Source organism: Trametes versicolor (assembly GCF_000271585.1).
Source record: "Trametes versicolor FP-101664 SS1 unplaced genomic scaffold TRAVEscaffold_2, whole genome shotgun sequence".
Taxonomy (NCBI): domain Eukaryota; kingdom Fungi; phylum Basidiomycota; class Agaricomycetes; order Polyporales; family Polyporaceae; genus Trametes; species Trametes versicolor.
This window is the reverse complement of record NW_007360322.1, coordinates 2,941,734-2,963,186: the sequence shown is the minus strand read 5'-3', so window position 1 is coordinate 2,963,186 and position 21,453 is coordinate 2,941,734. Positions and strand designations below refer to the sequence as shown.

The 21,453-nt window shown below is 59.5% G+C and overlaps 8 protein-coding genes across 8 annotated transcripts; 5 read left to right on the top strand and 3 right to left on the bottom strand.

The window, feature by feature from the left end:
- Nucleotides 1-46: 46 nt before the first annotated feature.
- Nucleotides 47-1,341, bottom strand: TRAVEDRAFT_114769 (NAD-P-binding protein; the record flags this gene model as incomplete). Its single annotated transcript, XM_008036344.1, has 3 exons — nt 47-883; nt 940-1,203; nt 1,261-1,341. The coding sequence occupies 3 exons, from the start codon at nt 1,339-1,341 to the stop codon at nt 47-49; spliced, it is 1,182 nt and encodes a 393-aa protein (XP_008034535.1).
- Nucleotides 1,342-2,225: 884 nt separating this feature from the next.
- Nucleotides 2,226-3,595, top strand: TRAVEDRAFT_56385 (arsenical-resistance protein ACR3; the record flags this gene model as incomplete). Its single annotated transcript, XM_008035814.1, has 4 exons — nt 2,226-2,372; nt 2,430-2,857; nt 2,911-3,327; nt 3,380-3,595. The coding sequence occupies exons 1-4, from the start codon at nt 2,234-2,236 to the stop codon at nt 3,593-3,595; spliced, it is 1,200 nt and encodes a 399-aa protein (XP_008034005.1). The 5' UTR covers nt 2,226-2,233.
- A 667-nt stretch (nt 3,596-4,262) lies between these two features.
- TRAVEDRAFT_62897 (S-adenosyl-L-methionine-dependent methyltransferase) lies at nt 4,263-5,545 on the bottom strand (the record flags this gene model as incomplete). Its single annotated transcript, XM_008036108.1, has 2 exons — nt 5,320-5,545; nt 4,263-5,032 (listed from the first exon to the last, which is right to left on the bottom strand). The coding sequence occupies exons 1-2, from the start codon at nt 5,510-5,512 to the stop codon at nt 4,263-4,265; spliced, it is 963 nt and encodes a 320-aa protein (XP_008034299.1). The 5' UTR covers nt 5,513-5,545.
- A 434-nt stretch (nt 5,546-5,979) lies between these two features.
- TRAVEDRAFT_62896 (uncharacterized protein) lies at nt 5,980-8,968 on the top strand. Its single transcript, XM_008036107.1, has 7 exons — nt 5,980-6,317; nt 6,898-6,996; nt 7,061-7,123; nt 7,186-7,993; nt 8,210-8,489; nt 8,552-8,732; nt 8,793-8,968. Exons 1-7 carry the CDS (start codon nt 6,005-6,007, stop codon nt 8,813-8,815), a joined length of 1,767 nt encoding a protein of 588 aa, XP_008034298.1. The 5' UTR covers nt 5,980-6,004; the 3' UTR covers nt 8,816-8,968.
- Nucleotides 8,969-9,190: 222 nt separating this feature from the next.
- TRAVEDRAFT_26645 (prenylated rab acceptor PRA1) lies at nt 9,191-10,374 on the bottom strand. The gene is made up of 6 exons (XM_008035389.1): nt 10,290-10,374; nt 10,113-10,202; nt 9,998-10,028; nt 9,897-9,939; nt 9,772-9,842; nt 9,191-9,614 (listed from the first exon to the last, which is right to left on the bottom strand). The coding sequence occupies exons 1-6, from the start codon at nt 10,332-10,334 to the stop codon at nt 9,400-9,402; spliced, it is 495 nt and encodes a 164-aa protein (XP_008033580.1). The 5' UTR covers nt 10,335-10,374; the 3' UTR covers nt 9,191-9,399.
- Nucleotides 10,375-11,766: 1,392 nt separating this feature from the next.
- On the top strand, nt 11,767-11,931 carry TRAVEDRAFT_83728 (uncharacterized protein; the record flags this gene model as incomplete). Its single annotated transcript, XM_008036343.1, has 1 exon — nt 11,767-11,931. A coding segment is annotated over one exon (165 nt), but the record flags the coding sequence as incomplete, so codon positions are not given.
- Nucleotides 11,932-14,507: 2,576 nt separating this feature from the next.
- Nucleotides 14,508-16,717, top strand: TRAVEDRAFT_26644 (TPR-like protein; the record flags this gene model as incomplete). Its single annotated transcript, XM_008035388.1, has 8 exons — nt 14,508-14,561; nt 14,623-15,350; nt 15,420-15,842; nt 15,913-15,966; nt 16,028-16,143; nt 16,209-16,242; nt 16,299-16,491; nt 16,581-16,717. Coding segments are annotated over 8 exons (1,631 nt in total), but the record flags the coding sequence as incomplete, so codon positions are not given.
- Nucleotides 16,718-17,167: 450 nt separating this feature from the next.
- Nucleotides 17,168-18,657, top strand: TRAVEDRAFT_161569 (D-xylose reductase). Its single transcript, XM_008036342.1, has 5 exons — nt 17,168-17,363; nt 17,438-17,632; nt 17,697-17,927; nt 17,992-18,356; nt 18,418-18,657. The coding sequence occupies exons 1-5, from the start codon at nt 17,213-17,215 to the stop codon at nt 18,445-18,447; spliced, it is 972 nt and encodes a 323-aa protein (XP_008034533.1). The 5' UTR covers nt 17,168-17,212; the 3' UTR covers nt 18,448-18,657.
- The last annotated feature ends 2,796 nt before the right edge of the window (nt 18,658-21,453 follow it).

The following is a 21,453-nucleotide window of genomic DNA, read 5'->3' as shown; positions in this document are numbered from 1 at the left end:
CCTTTGCGAGAACAAGCTTGAGGTATGTCAGGTTGTAGTTTGGTTGTCAACGCCGCCCATCCATTCCTTGCCCCTCGCCTTCATCCCTGCGCCACGTCCACGGCTGCAACGCGTCCTTTCCTAACCGCTTCCTCACCAGGTCCTCGCTCATCGCCCACAGTCGAGCACCGCGCGCCTCGTCCCGCGCCAAGGCACATTCCGCATCCTCTTGTACAGGTGCACTCACGAACGCGCCTTGCCACCGCTCCCATTCCTGCTCCAGCTCTGGAGCCGTCGCAGCCCAGAGTGTGCCGCGCGCAGCGTCAGCAGGCGTACTCTCGAGAGGCGCCGTGGCCAGCATAGCTGCGGACCCGAGCAGCGGGCCGTATGCCTGCGCGAGCTGGGCGGGCTGTCCTGGGTGGATGGGCCCGGGGTCTGTGGCTAATGCAAGGATCCCGCGTGGACGGTCAGGATGGATTTGCCGGCTGTCGCCTGCGCCATCATCGGGGCGAGGAGGAGGTGCCGGCGCGTGTAATCGAGGCGCGAGCCCGAATTTTACGAAGAGCACGGCGGCGAGTTTGGCGCGCGCATATAGCGCGAGCGGGGAGGAGGCTGAGTCCGATTCCGCAGTGAGCTCGGCGTGCGAGAGAAAGCTTGCGTTCGAGGGGGCGATGGCGTGTAGGGCGGAGGATACACAGATGATGCGTGGAGCGGCCCGGTGTGGGTGAGATGTGGACGTGGACGAGGGGGTTGGTGAGGGTATGCATGCGGCTGTCCGGCGGAGGAGCGAGAGGAGGCGGTTGATGAGGAGAAAGTGTCCGAGGTGGCCAACGGCGAAGTGGTGGTCGATGCCGTCTTCTGACACGTCGAATGGCTGCACGCCCAGCCCGGCATCGCAGACCACCTGCATCGTTCATCTCGGTGAGCATTGCGATGGCAGTATATATTAGTCGGGCTTACTATGTCTAACCGGGCCTCCCGCTCGCACAGGTCGTCTCCGACACGCTTCACATTTCGTAAGTTTGCAAGGTCGCATTCGACGAACGCCAGGTCCGGGTCCGGAATATGGCTATCGTGTTCGGCACAGTGTTGGCGAATATCTGCGAGTGCTGCGTCCGGGTTGTCTTCTCGCCGGGCCAGCAGGAGCACCCGTGCGCCCTTGGAAGCGAGAACCTTCGCAACATGGAGAGACACTCCTGCGGTTGCTCCGGTGAGAAGGGCGACCTGCAGAAACATGAGCAATTGCTACGATCATAACATGAGATACCTGAGGGAGCTCACCTTTCCGTGCAGGTTGGGCACGTCTTCGTCGGAATACTCTTCGCTATGCCGACATCCGGTGAGTCCCAGTAGCGTATTCATAATGCTATGCAGAGGCTGTTGTCCTCAGTGTGCGAGAGAGAGGAGATGGTTGAGGAGAGCCGCAGAGTGGTGTGTTCGAGGACATCTCCCCGCAAGGAGCCAGTGCATCCTGACCGGGAATGATGCGCAGACGTCAGCGGCGGCTCCGGGAGGCAAGGCACACCTCCACGATCGTCCCGAGTCGGACGTGTTCTATGTCGATATGGATGACCGCATGGGCTCCAGCGATCGGCTTTGTTTGACATACCGAATCCTATTTTTGGTGGTACCACCATCCCAAAGTGTCCTGGAACATGCATATGCATCCTGGTCGACAGCCTAGCTCCAGGAGCATGGCGAAAGCAGGTACGCCATGGACTTCGACGCCGGGTATGTGGACCTACAACTGGATCTCGATGGGAGTGTCACGATCATGAACGCAACAGCCATGATAGTTGCGTTATTTCCACCGGAACCTGCTGCGAACGCTGCTAGCCTGCACCCAGCTCATATTCAATAAGCAATGACGTCACTCACCGGCGTCTTGTTGGCCGTGGCTGCACATCCCAAAGAGGCAGGCGTTGCACTACACCCGAATTTGACTGCCATATTCAAAATCAGCGCTTACCATGAGAAAGAAACGAGCTGGCCATCCTGGTCCTCGCTCGTCTCTTCCCCCTGTCTACAACGCCCAGAGCAAGCACACGATTTAAAGACATTCAAGATGGAGCAAGAAAAGTCAACTGCACTTACCATTTCTGCGGCACCAGTACAAGATCATGACCATGTCGAGGCTAACGAGAGTGCGGATCGCGACAACACGTCGGACCTCGCGGTCTACGAGGCCCCTGCAGGTAGGAAAGCAGTCGCCTGACCATCGTTGTGCATTGAGCTGAACACTTTTACAGCTCTCATGAAAAAGCTGGGGATCCTAGACCGTCTGCTCACACCCGCCATCCTGCTCTGCATGATCGCCGGCGTGCTCATAGGCAACTACGTCCCCGGCGTCCAAGAGGCCTTCGACACCGCACGCTTCCAAAGCGTCTCTGCCCGTACGTATCTCCCACACCCCACCCATCTCCGTGCTCAAGCCCCTCTCTCCCACCTAGCGATCGCCGCGGGGCTCATCGTCATGATGTGGCCCATCCTCACCAAAGTGCGGTACGAGGCCCTCCCCGCACTGCTCCCCACGCGGCGCATGCTCGCGCACGTCCTCCTCTCGCTCCTGCTCAACTGGATCGTCGCGCCGCTGCTCATGCTCGCGCTCGCGTGGGCCGCGCTCCCGGACCTCCCCACGTACCGCACTGGGGTGATCATGGTCGGCCTCGCGCGCTGCATCGCGATGGTCATGGTCTGGAGCCAGCTCGCGCGGGGCGACGCCGAGTACTGCGCGGTGCTCGTCGTGCTGAACAGCGTGCTGCAGATTGCGCTGTATGCGCCCTTTGCGCTCCTTTTCGTGAACATCCTGGGGGGCGGGGGCGGGGTGCACCAGACGATCCACGTCTCGTACGGCAGCGTCGCCATCTCGGTCCTCATCGTATGTCCCCTCTCCGTCTCCTCTCCACTTCGGGCTGACCACCTGGCACGCAGTACCTCGGCATCCCGCTCGCGGCGGGCGTCGTAACCCGCTTCACCATGCTGCGCCTGACCTCGCGCGCGTTCTTCGAGACGCGCTTCCTGCCGTACTTCGGCCCGCTCGCGCTGCTCGGCCTGCTCTACACGATCGTCGTCATGTTCGCATACCAGGGTCGGCACATCGTGCACAACCTCGGGCCCGTCTTCCGCGTCTTCGTCCCGCTCATCGTGTACTTCGTGCTCATGTGGTCCGCCACCTTTGCGCTGGTGTGGCGCTTCGCACGGCGCGAGCGGCGTGCGGCGATGAAAGAGGGCGCTGAGGGGGTGGATGCAAGGACTGGAGCAGGGGCACGGGGACAGAGTGGCAGGGCTTCATTGTGGTCGTACGAGATGGCGGTGGTGCAGAGCTTCACCGCGGCGAGCAACAACTTCGTAAGCTGAGCGAGCCACCTATGATATGGAGTCCGCTGACCCAGTGATGCAGGAGCTAGCAATTGCGGTCACGATTGCGGTGTATGGCGTCGGCTCCGACCAGGCCCTCGCGGCGACGATAGGCCCGCTCGTCGAGGTACCGGTGCTACTCGCGCTGACGTGGGTCGCGCTGTTCTTGCACCGCAAGCTGTGTTGGTCCGAGGACGTCAGGCAGGAACAGGCTAGGCCGTCCAACGAAGAGTCGGCGGGGTCGGAGAAGTCTGGTTGAGTGTGGCATGGAGCCTATCTGAATGGGGGTTCGTTTACGACTTTTACGACTGTATGCTGTCGCGACGAATGCACGATGAATAGAGGTGAAGGCCGGCTGTGATGAAGGCGAAGGCGTGTTCTTCAGACCCATAGACTACATTGTGAGGGGCGAAGCCTGGGCTCCAGCGCGCGAGCGCACATGTCCACAGCGGTCGACGCAGCCTTTGGCTTCGGCCAGTCGACACAGCGGCGTCCCAGCTCAGGAGACAGGCCTGCGAACGCGCTCGGAGTCCGAGGACGGCAAGCGGGGATACGGCATACATCCAAGAGAAACGGCCCGCAAGAGACACAACCCTAGAAACAGACATAGCGAGCTTGTATTGCTTGATGCTCGGTAACGATGCACATTGCTCCAAAAGCATATCCGCACATAGGTTCCGGGGTATGTCCTGCGCGCCTGAGGAATGGGCTACGTGAATGCGTCTCCGATACGAGTGGGACCGCAAACGCGCACGAGCCCGGCGACGGTGAGACCACAGAAGGTGTTTGTGACGTTCCTGTGGCACGAGCCCCAAATTGCGAGCCACGAAGCACCTCGGACGTAGCGTCGCGCCGACAAGACCGTGTCGAGCATACAGGGCTGTTTTGCGGGCCTGCATGTACGAATGCGTATAGATAGACGAGCGCTACCGACGCGCAACGACAACGCGCTCCTTCTCCCATGGGTCTTTCCACACGTCGATACGTCGCATCGCAGTCGTGCGTTCCAGAATAGCCGCGACGTCCTGCGCCTGCCCGTCGCCGACCTCGAGCGCCAGCGTACCCCCGGCCGCCAGGAGGCCGTGGTCGCGTACGAGGTCCGCGATCCGGTGATAGAACGTCAGGCCTTTGTTGCGATCAGCTTCGGGCAGCGTGGAAAGCGCGACGCCGTCAGGGTCGCCGACGAGCGCACGGACGTCCTCGTAATCCTTGACGGAGGTTGGGAGACGGTCGTATTCGATCTTCGGGATGTATGGCGGGTTTGAGGTGATAACGTGGTACGGCGGCGTGAGCCGTGCTAGTCTGACAAAGTCTGGGTGCAATAGGTCGGCGAGCACGGGCTTGAAGGTGTTCTCCTTCAGGGGTGTTGGCCACTCGTTGGGGCGTGGCTGGTCGCCTGCAGAGACAGAAATCCCGCAGAGAATCGCGTTCTCTCGTGCGAGTTTGATCGCGTCCTCGGAGATGTCAATCCCTGTAGCCTGTGCAGAACCGGGCGGCAAAGTATGACAGAGAAGCAGAGGTATGCACCCCGTGCCTGTGCAGAGGTCGAGAATGCTCAGCGGACGACTTGGCACCAACGAGCGGATGGTTTCGCTTGCTATGTCGGCGAGGCGGAGTGCCCAGTCTTCGGTCTCGGGTCGCGGGATGAGGACCGGGGGACGGACGGCGAGCATGAGTGGGCCAAATGGCTGAGATCCTATTGGAGTCTGTCAGCTGCGCGACTCTACGGGATGTTCACGGGGGCGTCGAAGTGTTCCTGCTCCATATTACTTCCGAATGAATCGGCAAGCTGCAACGACGTACGACTGCGAGCGATGCAGAGCTGCCTGTCTGTGTCTGGTGTTTCAGGAGATACTAGCGGGTGAAATTTGTACGGTGTATGGTGGCGTCGCATTTGCTGTCGTAAGATAGTACGAACTTTTGCTCATCGTACCGGGTGCGACATACTTTTCGATCAATCACCCAAACTATGGAGGTACTCACCTAAGATGTACTGGAGAGGTTCGCCGCGTATTCTCCGAGAAACCATGTCCTTCACAGTGCGTGCAGTGGGGTGTATGCCAGCTGGAGCTTTCTCGAAGGCCTGCTGCATCCACCTAAGCTCGTTCTGAGCAGACTCGTGGCCTATTGCACGCGAGAGCTGGGCGAGGAGGGAGGAGGCAGCGCGGGATTGCATCACGTCGAGCTGTGATGGTTGACGCAACTTGACGGTAAAACCGAGGGCGCGGTGAGGTTGAGATTGTTGCGGTTAGATTGCCATGAGGACCTGCGCGACCAGGACCAGGCTGCAGAGTACGTCGACGATGACGCCGTCCAGGAAGAGCCTGCAGGCCGCGACGAGCGCAGACGTCGGTCGCGGACCGGCCACTGCGGCCGAGGGGCCGGTCCGACGGCGGCGGCGATACTGGGGTGTCGTGACAGAAACGCCCGCCAAAACGCGTGACGTAACGTCAAATGAGGGGGGATGATTACGTGTTTTCTGGGAAGGGGGCGCCGGCGCGTACCCAAAATAGGCGAGAAGCGTCAAGCGGCCGGAGTAGCGCCGGCCGCTGCCTGTGCGAGCGCACGGTGAGCGTCTCGGAAGTCGGTCTCCGCGCGCGACGTTCTCTCTCTTTCTCCTTCTTCCCGCCCATGCCCTGCCCCGCGAGCGACCCATAATATCTCCCACATGGCTCCCTCTGCGTCCCAGGACCTCCAGCCTATCGCGCCCGCTATGAGTGTCGCTCTTCCCCCGAGCACACAGCATCCCTCCCTGCCGTCCTCCTCCACCCCCTCCGAGAACAGCACACCCATTCCCTCTGGTTCAGCTCCGCATTCAAGTAAAAAGCCAACCGTGAAGAGGAAACGGACCGGTGGCGGGGACCCTGCTAGCGACAGCGCGGACGGCAGCTCAACTCCTAGGACCCGCGATGGGCCAAAAAAGAAAAAGGCTAACCGCGCCTGCTTTCATTGCCAGAAGGCGCATCTCACATGCGACGATTGTGAGCACTAGTTCATTTTTTGCACCCTTGCCACGGTGTGCGCCGCGCTACAAGCAGCCCGCACAACGTCCTACCCACGCGGGCGCTCCATCTCCCTCGCCTACTTGAATTCATACTGCATGAAGCGAGTTTTGCGCACCGGTTCAATCCATGCGACCCTACAACAGTGCACGCAGCGCTACAAGCAGCCCGCGTACAATCCTGCTTCCTACCCACCGTGACCAGTCCGCTCAGAGCCTGCCCTCCTAGGCCTGGAGTGTAGACGTACCACCGGCTGCGCCTTGGCGTCCTTGCCACCTCAGCCACCCCAGACTATCAACCCAGCGTCAGGGGCGAGCATGCGCACCATTGCAAAATGACGCGACTCCTAATGGGCCACGCGGGCGCTCTATCTCCTCCGCCGATGTCAATTCGGCCTGCGCGAGGCTTCGCTTCACGAGTCCGTCTTGCCCGCGCGGCGCCAGTGGACACATGTCCGCACACACGCCCGTCCGCCTCCGTTCATACTGTCCAGGGCGTCGCGCGCGAGCTCTCACGCGATCATCGTATCACGCGCGAATCCTGATCATCATTTTTGTAGCACGACCATGTCAAAGGTGCATCAAGCGCGGTATGGCAGACAACTGCACAGAGGGCCACCGTAAGAAGGCGAAGTACCTGCTGGATGAAGAGGAACTAGGCAAGCTGCACATGATCAGCACTGCTTCTCCTTTCGCGCTTCGCGCTAATTCCATCCAATTTAGAAGCATTGAAACGGGGTAAGTCTGGCGAGGGTTCCTCGAAGACCGCGGAGACCTCCACACAACGTAATGCCCTGCGTTTCTCTCTCCTACCACGACCTTCCCCTCTCATACTTGTCGTGCACTAGCCCGACAACCACCACCAATACCAGAACAGGCCGTACCAGCCTCGCATTACATCACCTCCGAGGCAATGTACCCCGCGTACCAAGCACCCGGATCGTATGGGATCCCAGCCGAGGCCGCAAACCTCGAATATTCCATCCTCTCTGCGATCCTCGGGGCGTCGCCCGATTCGGGATCAGGGGGCTCCCCCGCGACTACTCATGCGCCTCCAGTCGCGAGCACATCATATGCCCCCGCACAGTCATCGGGGCTCGCAGCTGCTGCCTGGCCCGCCGAACCCGCGGGCCAGTACGCACAGAACCAGGCGGGCGGCGCGCAGGGATACACGGGCGCCGGAGGCCCAGGGTATGGTGAGCAGCAGCCGCCCCTTGCCCTTCCGCCGTCCGACACGACGTACCCCGCGCCGTCCGCAGGCGGCGTGCCCCCAGAGTACATCACGCCCGCCGCCACGACGGGCTACTCTGCGATGTATCCGCCGCAAGCGGGCCCGGGGGCGTCTGCCCAGTACGCCGATTATGCCGCTGACCAGTCGCAAGCCCAAGCGCAGGGCTCGAGTGCGGGCGCGTACCCGTCGTCCTCGGCGGTGACGCAGTCCCCACCGTCGTCGTTCCTCTCGCGGCCGCGGCGGAATAACCCGAGTTCGCCGACCGCGGCGCGGATGGTGCCGAACTGGGCGGGGTCGCCGATATCGGCGCAGGCCATCACGGCGGGCGAGGGCGCGGGCGCGGTGCAGAGCGTGTACAAGAGCGTGACGAAGGGTTACGACTATACGCAGGGATACCATTTCCTGATGAAGCACCTGAGCCGGAGGTGCGTGTTCCCGATTCGGGCTTGTGCGGGCGAAATGCTGATGGTCTGCGGCTGTGTTTTCCTTTCCGTTTGCGAACCTTCTTCGGTTGTGGGTGCGTATGTATGTCCGTTCGTGCTCCCGTTCCGTTCCTACCCTGGCTTGTACGCTATCTCCGCTCCGCTACCCTCCGTCGCCTTCATCCGTGCACCTCCACCGCGCGTCCCTTCCTCCTCTAGGTTCGACAAGAACGATATCCTGCGCATAGTACGCGCGCTGGCGATCGTACGACCGTCGTTCATCGCTCTACAAATGCCGATGTCAGAAGAGGACGAGGTCTTCGTGGAGAAGTGCTTCCAGCGCTCGCTCATTGAGCTCGACAAGCTCGTCTCGTTCTCGGGCACGCCGACTGTTGCGTGGCGTCGTACGGGCGAAATCTGCCTCGTCGGCCCCGAGTTCTGCATGCTCACCGGCTGGGAGCGCGAGGAGCTCGTCGGAAGGCGCAAGTACATCTACGAGGTACGTACCAACTTGCTCTGGCCCGGTATAGGCATGGGGCTAACGCGTGGGGGCTGCCATAGCTGTTCGAAAACCAGTCGGTGGTGGAGTACTGGGAGAACTTCGCGAACCACGCGTTCGAGAACACGACGCAGTCCGTGTACTCGCATTGCGTGCTCCTCAAGCCGAGCGGTGCACCAGTCCCTTGCACATTCTGCTTCTCCATCCGCCGTGATATCATGGACCTCCCTAGTCTCGTTATCGGTGCGTCTCCCTACCTTCTTTTTTCTTTGACGGGGTGCTGATATACGGCGGCACAAACAGGACAATGGTTGCCGTTATTATAACACGCGGCGCACACCCAATCCGCCCTCCCCAGTCCCCGCACACCTACCCAGTCATCTCCACCCTCCCCGTCGCCGCCAACGCAGAAGTTTCCGCCAGTTATCCACTGTACACTCTCCCGCACTTCGCGCTGCACCCCGCCAGCACACGCCTACCCCTGCGGACACTCTTGTACATTTATCGCTACGCCTTATTATTCCTCGCTGTACCGCGGCGCGCCCGCGGGCGCGCCGCTTGCTTTCGCTCTCGCTTATCGGGTCTTACGGTTGAATATCGAAACGAGTTCCGGACGCTGAACTTACTAACGCTGAGTACTTGTCGGATGCTGAGCGCTGAATGTTGAGTGGGCCGGTGCCAGGTTGAGGATTGAGGGTGCTGCGTCCCGCGCGGCGCACGCTCGCGTCCCGTCTGGTCGTGTGCTACATGTATTATAGAGCCGGAAGAGACGCGTCCGAGCGAAAGATCGACTATGTAAGAAACGAGAGCTCCATGGTCTGAACGAAGTCTATCCACCCGCGCTATCCCCAGAGGCCAAATGGCGCTCTTCCTCGCGACCCCGTCCCCTTCCTCCCAAACTACCCGCCGCTTAGACGGCGTCCTGGACGGTTGCGTACTCGCTCTCGATGCCGGGCTCCATGATGGAGGCGTGGCCGAGGATGAGGACGGCGGAGGCGCCGACGAGCCAGAAGACGGTGCTGAAGGGGGACGAGAACCAGAGGAGGGGGATGCCGATGATGAAGAGGCCAGAGTAGAGCGACTTTTGCGTGATGACGTGCTCCCCGACCGTAATCGGGTCCGGGGCTGAGGCCGAGCGCAATATTGGGGGCGCGATAGGGCGGGGAGGGTGCCGGGTGAGCGAGACCGCGCGGAATGCAGTGGAATGGGAGGGAACGAAGGGAAAGAAGGGGGTGCGGTTAGGACGCGGATAGCAAGAGAGGGAGAGGGATGTAAGACGGACCGAAGCGGTTGATAGCGGCGAAGCCGCCGACGAGGAAGAGGACGGCGAAGATGAGGAGGGTGTTCGTTACACTGCGCGCAATGTGTCAAGAGGGGCCGTGCTGTCTGAATGAGAAGCGGGCATACATGGCATATACAGCGAGGAGGGCGACGACAAGTCCGTAGTTTCCTGTGCATCAAGACAGTTGAGCCCCCGCCGCGCGTGGAGGTACGAGTATGCCACGTACCTGAGAAGTAGCGAGTGTTGTAGGATATGCGCTGCAAAGGCGGACGCGAACGTAGGGTTGATTCGCGTGTGAGCTATAGCGGAAGACAGTGAGGTTGCGAGAAGAGGGTACGCACATGTGTTGTCTGGTTGAGGTCGGCGGGGCGAGATACGCGGTTGTAGTCGAAGAACTCAGCGGGGCCCCGGATATTGCTAAGGCGAGTTTCCTGGATATTCGAAACCAGCGAGGGGAGGAAAGTAGGATGAGTACGGCGTGCACGGAAGAGCGTGATTGAGGGCAGCTTGGAACGGACCCGGAAGGCTTTGATGGTCTCCGTCGCGCGCATGAGGGCCTCCATGGTGGCAGGTGTCGAGGGGGGTGCGCAGGTATTTGGCGGGCGAGTGAGTGAGCGAGCGGGCGGGCGCAGAGGACGCGAGGATATGTGCAGGTATGGTGCAGGTGGCGGATCGGAGAGAGCGGTGTGTTTTACATACGTTGCGTGTCGAGCGCCTGCGCCCGCAGTCCCGCGCTGCCTTTGTCCTCCTCCCACATTGTTCCACGACGCCCTCTCTCCCCTTTTGTCCCGCAGCCTCTACGCCCGCCCATCTCAGCGCATCACTGCTGTATCGCCCGCAGACATGATTCGTCGCCCTCCGACGCAGATTCCGATGACGGACATGGACGTCCAGCAAGTCCGGGACGCGATCGCGCGCCAGAAGGCGGAAGCCGCCGTTCAGCAGGGCCAATCTGCCACTCCTGCGCAGGCGACCGCCCCTACTCCACTCCCCCAGCCATACCACCACCCAGATGAGCTGAAGAAGAAGAGGGACGGTATGACGCGAAACGAGCGGCTTGGATTGCGATAGTCGGTGAGTCCCATTCTACAATCCACCCACACGGCTACTCAACGTCAGGCCAGTGGTGGATGTGATACTGTATCGTTTTGTACAATTAGCCCAAGTTTATCGTGTGTATCAAGCTTTTCCCTGGACGTGTAGATGAGCTGCGCCGTCATGCTGTGGCGCAGTGAGCTCTTGCGACCCAACCCTTGGAACTGCGAGAACATCTGGGCATCTCGACAAAATGTTCCTGCAGTTTCTTCGGGCCGTTGGTGTAGGTCTTCCAAAACCGCTTTTGGATCTAGAGGCATCTCCCGCAAACCTTCCCCGTGTGGCCAATAGGTGAGTTCTATCAATCTATGTCACGTTGTTATAGACAAAGTCAGGACAGAGACTCGACACCCAAGAGGCATCAATTACGCTACCGTATGTAGGATGCCAGCAGGCCCCAGCAATAGCTCTTGAGTCTCGTGGATGTTCAGCAGTGTTGTTTGGTTCGACTTGGGACGTGCATCGGGCTTGCGCGCACAGGCCCGCTTCGTGTCCACTAGTCAGTCAGTATATTGCTCACGAATCATGGACACTTGCGAACATGCTGCATCGGATCCGGTTGATCCCGAACCACGAGAAAATCATGCGAAGGATTGACCCAGCTTATGCTCATTAGTCCCGGGCAAGATTTGAACTGCCAGAATGCACGGTATCAGCATATCAAATAAGCCGCCCTCCATGAACACTGATTGTTTGTGAGATGCTGCGCTGTGATTCTGTGTAAGTGTACGCCGCTTTGTCGTCCTTTAGCGAGGTGAAGTGGCTAATGATTCCGCAAAAGGTGACTACTGCCCTGCCGCCTTTGTGTCTAAAAGCGTGTACCTCGCACAGCATTGCATAAATCAACGTCGCCCCAGCGCTCTACCTCCTCGTCCACACCTTCCTCCTCTACACCCTACACCTATCATGTCGCTCCCCGCCACTCTGCCTGTGCTCCCCATCGAGGTGATAGAACACGCCCTGGACTACTTGCGTGGTGACCGGAAGACACTCGCCACCTGCCGTCTAGTATGCCGTGCTTGGTCCGCCAGGGCACGCTACAACCTCTTCTACATTGTCAAGATATGCTTAACCAACGCTGTTCGGTTCTTTGCTGCGGTCGAGCGCGATCCAGATGCAGCATACGCCATGCACGAGCTTACCCTCGAAGCCATGTGGGACAACCCCAAGGGAGCGTCGCCATACTTGGGGACGGCCAACCTCCGCACGCTTCGGCTGTCCATCATGGACCTCCACAGCCCTTGGCTACCAAGAGTCATGCAATGTGCGACACATTCGCTCACGGAGCTCAGCATGAGGACATGCGCGATTGCGGACACGGACCAGCTCGTACGCTTCCTTCAGCTCCTGCCGCGGCTCAAGCATTTCGCGGGGACACACCTTATTATAACGGCCCACGACGATACCCCGGAAAAGTACCCCATCGAGGCGTTCCCTGCGTTGCAGTCGTTGTGTTTGTTGGGAGACTGCAGTAGAGGGGTGCCTTTGAGGCTCCTGTGCGCTTTCACCTCTGCTTCCGGGGGATTGAAAAGCATGTCCGTGCTAACGATCAAGCTGCGCACCCATGAGCTCGCCACGTTCAATGATCTGCTCGTATTAGTCGCAGCGAACCTACGGGAGCTAGTCCTGACAGTCCAACCCGACGAGTCGGAAACTTTACCAGGTGCGTGTCTTCGCGTATGCGCCACCATGGAGTCGAACGTTTGCCTGACAGCAACTTATAGATGGATCCGGCTCCCCTCTTTCTCTCTCGGCATGCCGTCGTCTTTCCTCCCTCAAGCTCAATGTGTGGCTACGCCACCCGGGCCCCCCGACGCACAGTGGCCACCTAAACTGGGTCGTCGACTTCTTCGCGAGCATCCGCTCAGACAACGTCCGGCTCGTCCAGCTCGCTGTGCGCGCCAACCGCGCCACCCCGGGCGATCTCGCAAAGTTGGACTGGGGCGGAGTCGACCGGGTGCTTTCCCTAACGCGCTTTGCGTCGTTGAGAAGCGTCGTGGTGCGCGTGACGCAAGTCGACGCTGACCTGAAGATCCATGTGGAGCCGTATGTGCGCACGCAGATGGTGGCAATGGCGGCGAAGGGGATCCTGCGGTGTGTGCAAATGGACAGTGTGTAGTTCAGTCTTGACATGGGATGCGGGCTTTCCAGAATTGGATGTATATATGCTGCAGGAAATGGCACGTTCTTTGGGCAGATCAGCGTACCAAGAACACCTTCACTGGAGGTCAGGGCTAGGCATACCATACCGCGGCCGGTTCAACTTGAAGTCCGTAGATGCAATGCATGATTACATGGGGTATGCGGCTTTGGTAAGGCCAAAGGTCGTCCACACCCATAACGAGGGACATCGAAACCACTCCCAGCGACCAACAGCTGGTGCTGCAATAAGCCGTTGTATGGTCTTCATAGGTCTTTCTTCACCCTATGCTAGGTGAAGTAGCCCGCAGTCCTTAAGAAGATTTGGATCACTGCCCTGTTACTTCGGACGCCTTTGTGCCAGTATCGAAGCAGCGCGCCGTAAGCACAACGCCGCTTTATGACTGTTTGCTGAGGCTTTCGGTGTTTGAACGGCGTGTATTACAACTGTTTGCCCACTTCCTGTGATCCAATCAATGCCAGACGTTATGTTGTCTATTCTCGCCAAATTTTCGCTGATCTGCTCCATCCAAGTGCTTTGGCTGCTTGATACCAGCTCCTCCGAGTCGCAGAGTGAGATCTATGAGACGTCGAACACTGAACAGAGTTTGGCACAGAGCCTGAAACAAGAAATTCACGTGCGAACCGTCGGGGGCAGCACGGGCGCCTATGTGCTGTCAGTCGATCGTCCGAGAGGCCGGCCCGGTGATATTGTCATTTCCGACTTGGGCAGTCAGCGAGTCCTCATTGCAGCTTGTCCTCTCACCCTCACCTGCTGCCTGCTGCCTCACACCATTATGTCTCTGCCTATGCTAGTGAATGGCGCGGACTGTGGTCCATCAAATCCGCTACAGGGCTTGTCCAAGCGTTTCGACCAGGACAGAGGGATTCAGCAGGTGAGCAGGAGACCACTCGCGTGCCATCGGACCTGAAGTATTGACTAGCTCATCAGGACCAGTTCGGAGCGAGTCGTGCGGGGTCATCTAAAGAGGTGAGAAACGTTGCTTATTGGTACGGGGACAATGCAGCTAAGCATTCACAGACGTTCCGGAGTCAATACTCTCCTGCGCCCGGCGTGAACCAAGATGCGGCCAGGTTCTTCTCTGCCAGTCCTGCGCCAGCTCCCATGATTCCTGCGTCAAATTCCTTCGATATGGCGGCGCTGCACCGGAACCTTCCTGCATCCCACATTCAATCACCTGTGCATATGCAGTCGCCCGTCCAGTCACCCGGTTTGCAAGCCGGGCCTGCGGCGTGGGCTGCAGACTTCCTGCAACAGCAGCCAGGGCACTCGGCGTCCCACATGCTTGCCGGCAAAGGGGTCGAGCGCCAAGCTACACCGATGCAATTGGAGCAGAATATGTCTCCTGTGTCGCAGCACGTCCCTGGTGTCGCCATGCCTAGTGGGTCCGCCCATGACTACATACAATTGCATCACTGAGACGTTGTATTAGATATGTCCTGGAATAGTCCTATGGGATTCGCCACAGCGCCATATGCCCCGATGTCCGGGGTCCAACAAGGCTTCTCCCAAATACAGGCTTCCCAGATAGATGGTCAGTTTCTCGACCATATGTCGCCCGCGATGCCGTAATGACCCTTGCTCCCGCACGATAGCTGCCAAATGGGACCAAGTCTTCCGGTCACAGGAGCTGTCCCTGCACTCCGCCAACTCAGCGGCGGCGGCACCCGTGGCCACCGAGCGCGCCGAGGCGGCTTCGCGCTCGCACGAGGCGGACGAACTCGCGCGCACCGCCGGCGTCCTCTTGGACACGGTGCAGGGCGAGATCAACCCGAAGTTCAAGAACAGCGCATTCATGGGGTTGATGCGCCAGTTACGTGATGGCGAGGTCGTCGTCGACGGGAACGAGTTCGTCCAGCGGGATGAGGCCGCCCGCGCTCAAGTCTCCACTGATGCGAAAGGCAAGGGGCGCGCCGCGGACGCCCCAGTACCGACCGGAAATTCGATGCAGCTTCCCACGATGCAGAGACCTTTTGTCGGCGTTTCGAACCAGAGCATGGCGAACTCTGATCAGACCGGTGCGGAGAGTACTTGGGTAAGCGAGGACCCGAACGACGCTTACTTCCGGGAAGAGAATGAAGCGTACATCGCGATGCAAGCGGAGGCCATGTCAAATTCGCAGCGCGCGGAAGTCAAACCGAACGCTCAATCTGCGGAGTGGGATAAGCTGCAGCAGGATTGGGAGGATTTCGAGGCTACGGCGACTGGCATCAAGCCACTGACGAGTTATCAGTTCCAATCCAACAACCCCTATCTTCACGGGGAGGCATCGCGCACCAGAAACCATGTCATTCACGGTGGCATCCCAGCTACCCTCTATGAGGTATGTGTTTCCCGCGTCCCGGGCACTATATCTTTCTAGAGGCGTCTAATCCGCCTTCGATCTTGACAGAGTGTTCTTGAGTTGGAAGCCGCTGTCCAACGTGATCCCTCCAACGCCACCCGATGGTACGAGCTCGGCGTTAAGCAGCAGGAGAACGAACGCGAGCAGAAGGCAGTGCGCGCTCTGCGCCGCGCCCTCGAACTGGATCCCACACACCTGCCGTCCTGGCTCGCGCTGGCCGTTTCGCACACAAACGAGGGCGACCGTGCCGGTGCATACAACGCGATCCGGGAATGGGTTGGGCGCAATGCGCGCTACGCCGCGGCGGTCGCACAGTTCCGTGCACTCAATCCAGAGGGTTCGGGCGCCACGCAGAGCGAGAAGCTGACGGACCTGATGCACTGCTTGATGAGCATCGTGCGCGAGAACGCGGGCGGCGAGATCGATGCCGACATCCAGATCGCGCTTGCTGTGCTGCTCAACACGAACGAGGTGCGTCGGGAGCGGTGGACCCCGGTTGCACCGGGCGGGATTGGCTGATGCGTCTGCCGTGCCCCTTTAGGAGTACGGAAAGGCGCGCGATTGTTTCACGACTGCGCTAGCGGTGCGACCAGATGTGGGTTCCTTGCGGCTTTCAACTGGGGATAACAGCGGCTAATGGCGGTCGGGTGACACAGGACTGGCTTCTGTACAATCGGGTGGGCGCGACCCTTGCGAACAGTGGCCACCCCGACGCGGCGCTTCAGTATTATTACAGCGCGCTGGAACTGAACCCGTCGTACATCAGAGCAAGGCACGTTCTTTCTCGCACACCAGCGCCTTCGGCTTCGTTTACTGATATGATATTTTGGTGGTCAGGTTCAACCTTGGAATCTCATGTATCAACTTGAGGGTAAGTTTATGGACCAATGGCATTCCGGCGAGGTCGCTGACCGTCTTGTTCGTCAGCGCTTTGACGAGGCTGCGCAACACATCCTTGACGCGTTGGTCCTGCAAGACGGGGACAGTGTACACGACCCGGATGGAAACGAGGACAAGAGGGGTGTTACCTCATCAGCGCTGTGGGACAGCCTCAAGACATGCTGCCTACACATGCAGCGGCTTGACCTCGCGACCCTGTGCGATCGCAGGGATTTGGATGGTGCGCTCTTCCCCCCCTCTCGTAACGGTGTATGAAAGATCTGCGCTGACTTGCAATTGGGACCCGGTGGGCGCGTTACCGGTTCTCAGCGTTCCGTCTGAACTTCAGCATGCAATAGGTGCTGTCATATCGCAGTTAATATTTACCCGGAGTTCTTCATGGAATAGGTGTCCAACGTTTTCGGCGTAGGTTTCGCGTGCCTGAGCTCCCCGAGCCGTGTCATCCCATACCACGCTCCGACACAGCCCCCGGCGCTTCTCCGTTCCAGCCTCCCACTTGCTGCGGACATGTGCAAGCGGTGCCGCTGCGGCCCGGTGGGTGTGGGGAACCGCTCTGGGCTTGCGGCGTGCGCGGTCTGGGCGTCCGAGCTCTGACAGCATAGGTTCCTGGGGTAATTATGCGGGACTGCACGGGCTGGGGCCGGCAGGTGTGCGGGAGCATTTCCCGCCTAGCCGGAGAGACGACCGCTCGAGTCGCAGAGCCCGGAGCCATCTGCGCGGGGATACTTCGCGGACCACATCGAGTCCGCCGGTATCAGTTCTCATGACTGCTCGATGATACAGACTGTTCCTCGGCTGGAAGGGCCCTCTCTGACAGAAAGCACAGTCTAGTCCTCTAGCAGGTCTCCTATATAGCATAGGCGAGCGCAGCGAGGACCGGCATCTTCTCACAGCACATCCACTCACCTCTACGAGCTATACACACACTGCGCTCGACTGAGATGTCAGCATCTCCAACCATCACGCTCAAGCCCACCGGGGCAAAGCTGCCCCAGATAGGGTTCGGAACGTGGAAGCACTACGGTGAGAAAGCTTCCGAGGCCGTCTATGCCGGAGCGAAGGCCGGCTATAGACTGTTCGACGGCGCTGCCGGTGAGTCGCTTCTGTCGCTGAGCAGCCGGGTTTCACGGGTCCGTCTACTGACCGCAGCGCTACCTTCCTGGCAGATTATGGGAATGAGAAGGAGTGCGGCGAGGGCCTGCGTCGTGCGATCGCGGACGGCATCGTGACTCGGGACGAGGTGTTCGTCGTGTCCAAGCTGTGGAACACGTTCCATCGCAAGGAGCACGTTCGGGAAGCGGTCTTGCGCTCCCTCTCTGACTGGGGCGTCTCCTACTTCGATGTGTACTACGTCCACTTCCGTAAGTAGCTCCCGCGTTCTACTCGATTTTCGCTTGCATGCTCACGCAGCAATCTTAACTTTAGCTATCTCGCTGGCATACGTTGCCCCTGATGTTCGCTATCCGCCGGGCTGGTTCTTCGACGGCAAGAGCCAGGTCAAACACGATCCGGTCCCGCTCCGAGATACGTGGGAGGCACTCGAGCAGCTCGTCGACGAGGGCTATATCAAACACCTAGGCGTGTCCAATATGGCCAGTGCCCTCCTCATGGACCTCCTCAGCTACGCACGCCACAGGCCGTCCGTACTACAAATCGGTGCGTTCTGCTGCCCGCGTGAGACCGCCTTTGCCCGTCTCCTGACACAGATTTCCATTTGTAGAGATCCACCCCTACAACGCGCAAGAGCGTGCCGTACAGTACGCGCACTCACAAGGCCTCGCAGTCACCGCATACTCGTCCTTCGGCCCGCTCGGGTTCAGGGAGTTGGATAGCCCGAAGGCGGTGCGCACGCAGGCGCTGTTCGCACACCCGACGGTCACCTCCATCGCCCTCGCGCATGCGCGCACGCCGGCGCAGGTGGTGCTACGGTGGGCGACGCAGCGCGGGCTGGCGGTAATACCGAAGAGTAATACCGAGCAGCAGATGCAGGAGAACCTCGAGAGCGCGAGCTTCGACCTTACCCAGCAGGAGATGGAGATCATTACAGGACTCAACATCGGGTTGCGGTTCAACGACCCTGCGGACGTGAGTTATTGTCGAGACCTCGGAAACTGTCGCTCTTCTAACGATGACTTCGCATATGTAGGATTTCGAGGGCTGTTACATATTCTCGTAATGCGTCGGAGTTCGTCTCCATTCTCCTTGTCGCCTCAACGTGTCACGGTGGCCGCCGACCTACAGGTGTTTAACGTAAAGATCCGACGTATAATCGGGCTTGTGTACGGTATTCTTGGTTGTATTCTATCATTGTATCATTTACCAAAAAAGCATGGGAATGTCGTTCTCTTACAATAACTCATGTATCTTATGGCAATATCGCTTACTCGCTCGCCGTCGGCCGGGACGGTCAACTACAACGACTGCCAAACTGGGACGGCACAGCTGCCAAATTAGCTTTTTCACGTCACTCTTCACATCATACACGCTAGCTTGCGGTGCTCGCAGACATGTCCGCTTGACACCGCACCGCGACATACCCACTGCCGTCCATCTTCTTGCATTCGACATGAGAACCACTTGCACACTCTTGCACGCTCTCGATGATACGGAGGGCAGATGTCTACAACTGACCAGCTTTACATCGGCCCGAACCGCCGCACTTGCACCCATTGTTGCGACAACACCGCGCGACTCCGGCGTGGTACCTCATTCTCGATGTCCTCCAAACCTGTTCGCCGCAATGCTAGGCACCGAATCGTGTGTGATGGAAGACATCCACACGACCCCGAGGCGGCTTGATTGTCAGAAGACTGGACCCCACTGCACGCTGATGATGCCGTGCAGGTTTCTAAATGGACAGCGCTTCTCTCCGCCGCCCACGCCCCGATGCCGGCGGAACTTGAAGCCTGAACGTTTGCACGCGTAGATTCTGGCGGACATGAAGGGAAACGCAAACAGAAATAGTACACTCACCGGACAGGGACCACAACGTACTGGGTCCGAGTCTTAGCCAGACCCAGAGCCGGGGGGCGGTATCGAGGGTCCCCCTGGATGCCATTGCGACGCTCGCTCAATGCTGCGTATGCCACGTTCTCGGGCCCACAGAGACATGCGTCGCGCATAGAGACATGAGGTAAGTAGCGATCCTACCCCTCGCGGGAGGATTGTCTCAACGTGGGTCTGTGCGCAGCATCTTCTCGTCCAGCTTATCAGACAACTGATCTGCGCGCAATAGATCATGCCAGCTGCCCGGCGGTATGCCTCCGGCTTCCAGTACAGCACTAGGGCTGCTCAATTCTGGCCGGACGTGGTCGCTGGTCACTCCAGAGGATGTGTCTTGGCTTTGATGGACATAAGCGACAGTAAGCGAGGAGGTGCAGAACGTCGAATTGTCGCGGTCGCCGCCGGTCGGTTGAGTTAGGCACGTCCCAAATGCAGTAATTATTCGAACTCCTCCCCAAACCTCTCTAGCTCATGGAGGCGTTGTCGGTGATAGGGGAGCCAGTTCAGGACGGAAAAAAAGCAGACGGATATGGCCATGCACATGTAGTTTCACGCCTATCTTCCATGCAGTCCAGAGGCCTATACACCCCAATGCACTGGCGACAGGAAAACCACCCTACGACTCTCCCACTAGGGTTAGGTAGGGTTACACCGGTCGCAGGACTTTTCGGCTATTCTCGCTTATGTCCATCAAAGCCAAGACACATCCTCTGGAGTGACCAGCGACCACGTCCGGCCAGAATTGAGCAGCCCTACTTGTTCCCAGCAACTTGAATGAAATGCTATCGACGACATTTGTCGACCATTTGGACAGAACCATCCCCGCAAAGCAATGTGGTCCGTTTCTCGTTCGCATTCCGCGCCTGCCAAGCTATGATGGCCTGACATATGCTTAGAGTCCTGTATGTCCTCCATTCATTTCCAACGCCGCGCTTGCCGTAAGAACGCCGTGCGGAGGCAATATTACAAAGCGTCCGCTCAGCGGTATTTGCAAGTTACAACACGCCGCTCCGGCCACGGTGGAGGTTGGAACTTGAAATGCACACCCAGACACTTAAGAAGCGCCATATCCGGCGATGCACGGGGTCCGCAAGACATACCCACCGGGTCAGCGGGAGGAGCAGCATCATTATGTGGAAGGTCCGAGACACACGCACCGGGACGAGGCGGCTTGCTTGCGCCCATTCACCCTGGAAAGGCAGCACAGGAAATCGTACCCGCGCTGACGGCCGCTCGCGGGGTGGGTTGCATCGGTGATCTGATAGCCACCTGCCCCCAGCACATAGCCCCCGTCGCTGCTATCATTGGAATTGCAGAAGCTCATTTGTCTGGGTGGCGGTATCGCGCGGTGACGTCGCCGCCGACTAGCCCGCGGACGAGTTCCTGGACCTGCTGATGATTTTCCTGCAGGTGGGCGCTCACACACCCTGCCCGAGGTCCCACCCTATGTCACGCTCGTTCAAGACTGAGATCGGGCGGGCGCACACCACTTCTTCGCACTTCCTCGGGCGGCCCGCGCCCGCGTTGACAATCCGTCAGGAGTGTCAGCTACGTTCAAGACATGCATCCCCATGGGGCCAAGAACCATCACAACATGCAGCTGAGGTCTCGCTCGCCGTCCAAACTCCGCACGTCGCTATGAGCAGCGGCTTTGTCGCCGCGGGCGCCAGCGTATGCCCATGTTCGGTGTGCTAACGTTACCCAAAACACCCGCATCACTCGATTACCCCATCCGAAGCCTCTAACCGCTAGCCTTCGCGGCCGGGTTGAATAATCGCCTCGCGGTATTTCCGCCCAACGTCCATGGCCACGCGCAGCACATGACTCATCCCGTCCGAGACTGAGTGCCACGACGGGTGGCCGAGGGCCGCCGACCCGGCTCTCGGATTCCCACCGGGCGGCTTCGCTGCGCTAGCGGGACGGGTGGGCCATTCATATCGCAAGCACAGCTGTATCTGGGTGTGTGCATTGCATTGTGCGCATCGGGGGCCCGCGGGGGCGAGCTTCGCGCGCGTCCAGCTGGGTCCCGAGGCCCGGGACGCCATCAGCGCTCGCGTCTCCGCCGGCGCAATCATAAGCACCCGCGCGTGGGCGTCGGGCCGGGGCGGGATGACGGCGGGCGGGGGCGGACGCGGTGCTGGAAGGGGACGCGGGGAGGGAGCACAGCTCTTTGGCGTCG